We start from the raw sequence: 9,985 nt of genomic DNA on the forward strand, positions 1-9,985 counted from the left end.
TTCCTTGTCACAATCCATACTAAGTCCTTTGTTCGGTCCTTAGTCGTCACCTGTTGGTCAGTCCTGGTCCGAAGCTTCTTGTTCGTATATTTAGTTAGTTGTTTTCGGAAGGGGCACTAACCCTATGCCAACCCACATGCTTTCACATAGGGAACACGGGTTGGTTAGCTATAACGTTACCACCCACCATTGTAAATGATTTCCTGGTTTACAGGAAATCATTTGGCTTGCCATTCAGTGTGGAACTACCCTAAAAACAGAGTACCGCTATACTAAGTGGGTGGATGATGGGCTCTTCCAGAGATTATGTGCTCTCAAAATCGTTTTAATCTGCCCTTGTATATTTTTGTGATTTTTAGCGACTCCTGCACTACTCCGTCTGCATTGGAGTATTTGATTTCATTCTATCCAGTTTTTTTTTTTTTTTTTTTTAGAGCGGCTTTATCTCTTCGGCCGTCTTGGCCATCGTGTGGACTTCAGTTGGGTTACCATTGATGTTAGTGAGGAGGGCAATGAGAGGGCCTATACATTAGCTAAATCTGCGTCTTCTAAACAGCCCTCTAAGAAGTTAATCACTTCCCACTTCCGATATGACCCCTTCCCTGAAGAATATGATTCGTACTTGTTGACAGAGACAGTGGGAGGGTGGTGCTCATAATATGTTAAATGAAAATTTTCAGAGAATGTATGTGCCGAGAGTTCTCCCCTCCATGCCTCAGCGATTGGAGGTGGCTCTTGCCTGGCCTCACAATGGGCACTCACGTCTAACTCATGGGTTCCTGATGTGAGGTGGTACTCATCCGTACTATTATGATTACCTAGTTCATCTTACTGTCCGTCACTTGCTGGTTCAGTGCCCAAGTCTGGGTGACCTTCATCAGAAGTTCCTCCATAGGCAAATACGGGTGGATGGTACGTAATGTCAGTCCTCGATGCTTGGAGGAGCCTACGGTGATTTTACTGATTTTTTTTTTTTCAGTTTTCTTCAAGAGGCGGACTTCCTACTACTTTTACAGGTAACTGAAGAGAGAGTTATATGTAGAGAGGAAAAGAGAGGTGAGAAGATTAGTATAAGCGAGTAAGAAGAGAGTGGATAAGAAATCTGGAAGGAATTAGAATATAAAGTGGAGGGGAATCTAAAAAAAGATTCTTGAATAGATAAAGAGAGTTAGGGTGTTAAAGAAGTTATTCGGGGAGTGAAAGATAAAAATGGTAGATTGGAAGCAATGAAGAAAGTCACAATAGGGAAGTCCTCTGGAACTGATGGAGTGTGGTGAAATGCTGAAGAATGGGGGAGAGATAGTACTGTAGTACGATGGATGTGGAAGATGTGCAGATTGGCCTGGGAGGAAGGTAAAGTCCCGGAGGATTGGAAGTGAAGGATAATTATTTCCCTATTCAAAGGAACAGGGGAAAAAGAAGCGTGTGGTAATCATAAGGGCATTTGTCTTCTTAGTGCAATAGGAAAAGAATATTTTAGGATACTTATGGACAGAATTTGGGAAACAACAGAGGAATTAGTTGGAGAAGACCAGGGAGGTTTTAGGAAGGGAAGAGGTTGTTTAGATCAGATATTCATTCTTAGGTCTTTTTTTAGAAATGTTTCTAAGGAAAGTAGCCTTCATAGATTTGGAGAAACCATATGTCAGCGTGGATAAAACAGGATTGTGGAAAGTATTAAAAATGTATGGAGTAAATGGAAAGTTGTTGAATACCGTGAAGAGTATGAATGAGGGTGCTAAGGCTGTAGTGCGTGTAGATATTGGATTGAGGGAATTTTTCTGTTTGAAAGTTGGACTGAAACAGCGATGTGTTATATGTCGATGGTTGTTCAATCTGTATATGGTGGGGTTATAAAAGAGATACAAGGTTGGGTAGTGGATGTCTGAGTGGCCTTAATGAGAGAGTGGAGTCTGTGGAAACTCCCTATACTGGTGTTTGCAGATGATACTGCGCTATTAAGTGAAGACAAAAGGGAGGTGCAAGGCTTGGTGAATGATTTTCGGAGAGTGTGTAAGAAACGGAATCTAAAGATAAATTAAGGGAAGGGTAAAGTTATGGTCTTCGAGAGATACGAAGTCACTGAATGTACAGTGAGTTTGGATGAGGAGGAAATGGAAAATGTGAGTGCATTTAAGTCCTTGGGTAGTGTGATGAGTTGGGATGGAAGTTTAGAGGGTGAAGTGCTTGAAAGTATACAACAAGAAAGAAAGGTTGCTGGTTCTTGGAAAGCAGTGATTATATAAGAACAAGGTAGTGAGCATGGAAGTGAAAGAGTTATTGCATGACAGTATTGTGATACCAACTCTAACGTATGGAAGTGAAGCTTGGACCTTGTTGGGGGGAAACAAGACAAGAGTAAGAGCAATGGAAATGAGATATTTGAGAAGAGCATGTGGTGCATGTGGAGTCACATGGAGAGACAGACTGACAAATGAGGATGTGAAGGAGTGCTGTGGTATAGATGTGGATGTGGCAGGAAGTTAGGAGAAACACACTGAGGTGGTTTGGCCATGTGGAGAGGATGGAGAGTGAGAGACTGACGAGGAGAGTATGTATGAGTGAGGTGTAGGGGGGGAGAGGGAGGGGACGGCCAAGGATGAGATGGAGGGATGGAGTGGAGAGGTACATGAGAGAAGGGGATGTGAGCTGGGAGCAGGGCAGTGAAATGGCTGGGGACAGGGCAACATGGAGGCGATTTGTTTGTGTGCACCCCTGACGGGATTAAGTCGTCTGGCAATAGACAGACAGATAGATACAATTAATCAATCAATCAGGCAAGTAACTGCTCACGTGAAGATATACATAGAAAAAAAAAAATGAGACAAGGTGCAAGTTGCTCACCCTGTAGTACTGAACGTTGGAGGTGTTGGTTTGCCAGACCATAGTGACGTGAGGGTCGTCCAGCACGTGTCTGAGGCTCTGATACGGCTGCTGGATGTGTCGCACTGCCAACACAGACATCAGGTTCCCAGCGTAGCTCCTTACTACCACCACAGCTGCAAACATCCACCCAGCCAGTCCTACTCGCCTCCACCACCGCCGGCCACTTATCCGGCTGTCTGTTTATACACACATCATCACCTTCATTATCATTGCAGTAATAATCATTTCCATCATCATTACAACAATAATACTCACCACCATTTCTATCACAGTAATCATCATTACCATCGTTAGCATTACATTAATAATAATAATAATCATCATCATCATCATCATTATTATTATTATTATTATTATTATTATTATTATTGTCATCGTCACCATCATTATAAAAGTCCTTGACCTCAACGTGCTTTTCTAAAAACAATAGTATAACAAGTCACCACAACAATGATGTATTGAGGTTTTGACACATCTGTTTTCTAATTTGTACAGTGTACCATTGAACTGGTTAAGGCTTCTAAGTGCGAGATCACGATGTAGACTAAAGATGTAAAGCGACAACTGATATTTCCTTTTGGATTCTGACATACTGACATACTGAACGGGCTGAAGAAGTGAATGTTAACAAACGTGGCCAAAATTGTTGAGAAATATATGCAGAATCGCAATTCGCAATATGTTATTAGGGCAGTTAAACACATCTGAGAGTGAGGCCACTGTGCCACCTTGCCAATGCACCTGCAATAGGGCAGGATGTGAGAACATAAATGGAAGCGTCAAAATATATGATGTCATATATTCATCACCTGCAGTGGAGAGGGAGCATCGAGGCCTCTCTCCTGGGGATTTAACTGACTCGATAGTGAATTGCAGTTTTGCATTCAGATTTATAGCGCATCTGGTTTGTCTCTTATTTTTTACTGGGGCAGAAGGAACCCTGTTAATTATAATTCCTTGTTTCCCCGTCTCTCAGCTTGGCACTTATCTTCCACAGAACACTTCCATAACTTCAACAACATACATATCATCATCTCATACAGTTCTTTGTCTCATCTTTTCCTCTGACCTATCTTACAAGGATCATATATCTTAACCACCTCGTGCATCATAAGTTTCCAATAAGTTTCGGTTCCATGCACAGAACCAAAACGTCACTCGGGCTGGCTCCGCTCGTGCGGCAAGGGAAAAATTTCTATGGCCCAATTTACCCTCAGAAAGTGCTTATAGTGTTATAAATCACATCCCATTATCTTCGTTGATGTTTATACTATAAGATAAGAAAAAAACATAAAACAGATGAATAAATGTACAGAAATGAAGCCTGAATAAACCTTATTTATGTGAAAACTAGCTTCTCATAACTTCCCAATATCATAGTGAAAATTTTTTCCCATGACGCGCAGCCGTAAAGGACATGTCTTTATGCAGAATTTCACGATCCTTCATCTGTGAAAGTTTCAAGTTCATACGTCCAATAGTTTTCGAGTAATTCGAGAAAAAATTACGAAGATCGCCTAAAAACGTTTGATTTATTATGTATTATGTTGTTAGTGACACTGTAACATACTATCTCTCTATCCATCTATTGCCAGACGCCTCAATCCCGTTCGGGGTGGCCACAAACAAATCGCCTCCACGTCGCCCTGTCCCCCGCCATTTCATTGCCCTGCTCCCAACTCACATCCCCCTCTCTCATATACCTCTCCACTCCATCCCTCCATCTCATCCTCGGCCTCCCCCTCCCTCTTCCTCCCTCCACCTCACTCACATACACTCTCTTCGTCAGTTTTTCACCATCCATCCTCTCCACATGGCCAAACCACCTCAGTGTGTTCCTAATGCTTCCTATCACATCCACATCCACACCACAACGCTCCTTTATATCCTCATTTGCCAGCCTGTCTCTCCATGTGACTCCACAGGCTCCTCTTAAATAATTCATTTCATATATGTAACAAACATATATGTAAATTCTATCCAGTTTTGTAGCCCAAAGGTTAAGGAAGCCCTTGATATAATTCACAGTGTTTTAAGCCTTATTGGTATTGAGAAAATGAATCTTGAATGGTTATGATGGGTTGCGTGCGGTTTGCGAGCAGTGACAGCACGTACGCTCAGGCCTGTAGGCTGAGTATTATGTTTGTCTTTCGTAACTTTTCCCCAGTTATTTTCACACATAGGTTACGTTGCTTTACAAAAGTATGCATAAGAAATCATCAGCTTGATGAAGCTTTTTTCAGATTTTTTACGCAACCTATACTTTACGAGTATAATGAATGAGAGAATAGCAATGAAATCCACCACATTTTCCCTACGAGAAATATATATAGTAAACACATTTTATTTCTTACAATACAATAGTATAAAAACTAGACAAATAAGCTGGTTACTCAAGTCCTCTAGCAGTGTTGTAGTGTTTCTTGAGAGGAGATGAAGTTGCAGAGAGGAGGACAGGTACGATCACAGTCTGTGTGTGTGTGTGTGTGTGTGTGTGTGTGTGTGTGTGTGTGTTCTTACCTAATTGTTCTTACCTAATTGTATCTTTACAGGAATGAGTCAAGCTCGTACTGTCCCGTGTCTTAAACCATATTTATCGTACATATCCTTAAATTTGTGAATTGTTTTGGCACACACTATTTCATTCGGTAGTGCATTCCATTGATCAATTGCTCTGTTTGGGAAACTGAATTTCCTTACGTCTTTATCACCTCTCTTTTTATGCAATTTTTTGCAGTGTCCTCTTGCTGATGCTTCTCCATATGTTAAATAATCATTTATGTCTATTTTCTCCTTTCCTGATATGCATTTATATAGCATTATCATGTCACCTCTTTTCCTTCTCTCCTGTAGTGTTGGTAGATTCAGTTTATTTAGTCTTTCTTCGTAGCTTAGGTCCCTTAAGCTTGGTATCCATCTTGTAGCGGCCCTTTGAACTTTTTCAATCTTGTCTATGTGCTTTTTGAGATGAGGACTCCAGACTACTGATGCATATTCCAGGGATGGTCTAATGAATGATGTCATTATCCTTCTTAGCATGTCTTCATTTATGTATGTGAATGCTATTCTCATATTTGCAAGCAGTGTATACATGTTCCGTACCTTCTCGCTGATGTGGTCAGCCGGAGATTGTCTGTTATTGATAATCACACCTAGGTCTTTCTCTCTTTCTGATGTGTATAGGGTTTTATTTCCTAACTTATAATCCCAATCAGGTCTTTTTCCACTTTTACCAAACTTGATTACATGACACTTGTCCACATTGAATTCCATTTGCCATGTACTGCTCCATTCATGAAGTTTATTTAATTCTTCTTGTAGCTCTCTACAAGAGTCTGTGTTAGTAATTCTCCTTTGTATTTTTGCATCATCTGCAAACATATTCAGATAGCTCTCATTTCCAGTGTTACTGGTTATATCATTTATATACACTAAAAACATGATTGGTGCCAGCACTGAACCCTGTGGTACTCCACAAGTCACTTCTTTCCATGATGAGTAGTGTGTGTGTGTGTGTGTGTGTGTGTGTGTGTGTGTGTGATGTGATTTACTGCTGTATGTTTTCGTCAGTATGATACTGATGAAAGCACAGTCCTGTGCAGAGCGGCACATTGCAAACAGGAAATAGGTGGTGTCCTTCCTCATCTTGTTGAAGTTGCACTGCAGCCTTTTCCTGTCGGGGATTCTCTCCAGGGTGTGGTGCAGACTTGAGTCCAAGTGTTAGGACTCCATATTATAATTACAAATCATAATAGATAGATAGATAAATAGACAGATAGACAGCTCTATGCGAGCCTGGGAATGGGAAATGATCTTGCAAGTTACACTGAGGAAAAGCTGACGACAGATTACGAAGTAGCCAGTCAGGAGATGATGCAGTTAGTTTGTCAGCGATACAGCAGGAGAACAAAGCCTAGTCACCATACACACACATACACACATACTCACACACAGACCTCTAGAACTTTCCAACCACAGTGAACACACGTGACACGACTCCTGTTTCACCAGAATTTAGGAAAGAGAGCTCAGAAGAAGGAGACAGGCCATAGAACAGGCAGGTAGTAGGGAGAAGGGCTTAGCAACATGGAGAGGGAGAGAGAGAGAGAGCGAGACAGGAGGTAGCTCGCGGGACTCTACCTAACTTCACTCGTGTGTGAGAGACTTGTTAATATTTCCAAGACTAATAAAAATAGTCCCATACTATTCTTTACCTCTCCTGTTATTGCATGACAAATGGGAACCAAGATTATCAACGTACAAACAACTCAAATATAACAACCGCTCGTCCACAAGTCTAATATGTATAACTCCACTACAAGTGTCGATATATCGACGGCGCTTGGACAGCGTTGCTCCTCCATCTCCTCACCTCTGTACTGCTGCTGGAAATGCAGTGGCAGGAGTGGGCCAAGTAACTCCTGACGGGCCAGCTACTACGAGAGGTGGAGCAGTCATGGCAGTAACTGGCGGAGTTACTCCTGACGGACCAGCTACTGCAGGAGGTGGAAAGATTGTTGCAAGAGGTGGAGCAATTGTTGCAGGAGGTGAAGTGATTGTTGCAGGAGGTGGAGCGATTGTCGCAGGTAGAGTGGAGGCTGCAGTTGATGTAGTGGTTGCTGCAGGTATAGGTGGTCGTCGTCGCGAGGGAAGGTCAGGGGTATGGTGAAGGGCATGACCCAATGCTGGCCACTCCTTCTCCCAGAATGTCAGGAGTTCGTGGCATATGTGCTCCTGGAATTCCAGGAGAATCATAGGCCTGTTGGCATTTTGCTTGTAGATGGTGTACGCATTGAATAGGGACATGTGGATGAAATAAAAGGTCATTTTCTTGTTCCACTTGACCGTCCTCCTTTGGGTGGGGTAGTATTGGATCATTTGATCGAAATGATCCACCCCCCCCATGTGCCTATTATAGTCCTCCACCATGACGGGCTTGTTCGCTGTTTTCAGAACATGGTGGAATCTCCCGTCTGGGCCCTTGTCCTTCCCATGCACCTGCTTAGGGATGGTGGTGTCGCTGTGGAAGGTGGACAACATACTTACGATATGTTTGTCCTTCCACAACAACACCATTACATTGCCCTTTTGTCCAGCTTCCACTCCAAGATGAGGGAGGTGTTTAGCAATACTGATGTCCTGCAGCTATCTCGGTGCTTCCCTTGCCAGTCATACTGTGCCACATACATACACGCCCTCTGCGAAGAAACGTTCACACAGTGATACAGAGTTGTAATAATTGTCCTTATACAACTTGTATCCTTTGCCCTTCAACGGTTCAAAGAGGCCCCACACTGTGTTCTCTAGAGACTTCTCCCCTGTGTATACTCCAAATTCCAAATGTAATCCCTCCTTGCCTCAGCCAAGATGTATAGTTTTATGGCATACTTTTGGGGCTTCATAGGGTTATATACATGGAAGGAGAGCCGCCCATTCCAACCAAGAGATCCCTCATCCAGGCTAAGATGTTTCCCCAGGATGTACACCTTCCTGAACCTCTGAAGGAGATACTCTATCACTGTGAATCCTTATCAGCCGGTCCTGATTACCCTCGGGTATGGCGAGACTATTGAAAGCATGAAAGTGCTTCAGGATGGCCAAGAAGCACTTTCCATTCATAGCTCACCGAAATATGGGGTATTTGTGAACCTCTGATGAACGCCAAATCCCCATAAGAAAGTATAATCCAAGGAACCGAGCCATTTCCTCTTCTTTCCAGAGGTACCCCAGAAACGTGGCATATTTGTCTGTTTTAACCGTTAGCTAGGTGAGCAACTCCCTAGTAAAAAAAAGTTGAAAGTATTGGAGTAGTGTTGCTGGTGCTGCCACTCTCAAACCTGGGGTTTCAATGAAGGGGCCACCATTGGGTGTAAATGACCCAGAACTCCAAGCTTCCTCCTGATGGTCTCCATCTGGGGAAATGCTTGGCTGTGTACGTGTGTGGTACACACGACCCTGAGACAAACGACTACCTCTTGGCCTCCCACCACTACCTCGCCTAGGCCCACGCCGTCCTTGTCTTTGTGGTGGGAACGAGATTTTGATGATGATTGTGTTGATGATAGCTGGGTGGATGAAAGTTCAGGTGATCGTGATGATGGAGATAGTTGTGGTGATGGTTGTGGTGATGATGGTTGTGGTGGTGATGATTGTGGAGGAGATGGGTGTGGTGTTGCTGCTGATGATGCTTGCTTATATTCAGGGGGAATGAACTCTGAATGGGACAGTGACTTTCCAGATTTAGCTGGGGAAGATGATATGGAAATATCTTGGATGTGTGGTGAGATGTGGGCAGGTTGAAGTGTCGTGACAGTGTAGGGTGAGTCTGGGGGGAAAGAGGTCAGTGTTTGCGGTGGGGGGGGTGGAAGATAGGTGGCGATAATGCGGCTCAGTCTCGAAGGTCGGGTGGTTTCAGTGGTGGCAGGCTTGACATAGTGATTGCAGGACTGGTGGTAGTGATGGCAGTGGTGTCTGGGGTGATAGGACTAATGGCAGGGATGGTGGTTGTTTCCAAAGTGATGGAAGAGGTGACAATTGCCATCAGGGTGATGGCAGTAACAGGAGTAGTAGTTATTACACCAGTAGTGTCAGTGGTGAAAGGAGTGGTGGTAGTGATGGTGCTACTGCTATTCTCTGTTGTGCTTATTGTCGCGGTCTTGACCGCGGGTTTGCGTTTATCACCATTTAGGTCAGATTTCCTCCTTGCTCTCCTGCTTCTCACTCTCTCCTCCTCAACATATTCACTGTCTGTTTCACTGTCACTACTTTCCTCACTCTCACTGCCATTGAACAAGTATTTCATATATTCTTTTTCAGATATCCCCTTGCAAAACATTTTTGCGGTAGTGTAAAACTGCAGGGGAATGGTAAAAATCAGTTTCAAATTTTTAAATCTGCCTTTCTCTGAAAATATATAAGAAACACTTATAAACGTTCTTCACAAGCACATTGCACTATATATAAAACATAATATCACTATACACACATAAGGCATGGACAGTGCGGTAGTAGGAAATGCGGGTTTAAACACCCAGCCGCATGCTCACGCACCCCTCGAGTATGACTGCCGGGAGGATATTGGGCTAAATATAGGTCGCTT

General features: G+C 43.2%; 1 protein-coding gene across 1 annotated transcript in view; it reads right to left on the reverse strand.

Moving 5' to 3' along the window:
• Nucleotides 1-715: 715 nt before the first annotated feature.
• LOC145397028 (glutamate receptor-like) overlaps nt 716-9,985 on the reverse strand; it is a 24,328-nt gene continuing 15,058 nt past the window's right edge. Inside the window, exons 3-4 of the mRNA XM_080270247.1 lie at nt 2,845-3,062; nt 716-739 (exon numbers count right to left, since the gene is read on the reverse strand). Coding sequence (XP_080126373.1) covers nt 716-739; nt 2,845-3,062 — 242 coding nt within the window. The remainder of the gene's footprint in view (nt 740-2,844; nt 3,063-9,985) is intronic.

Source organism: Coenobita brevimanus, chromosome 40 (assembly GCF_032717465.1).
Source record: "Coenobita brevimanus isolate Jiangsu-jjx chromosome 40, ASM3271746v2, whole genome shotgun sequence".
NCBI lineage: Eukaryota > Metazoa > Arthropoda > Malacostraca > Decapoda > Coenobitidae > Coenobita > Coenobita brevimanus.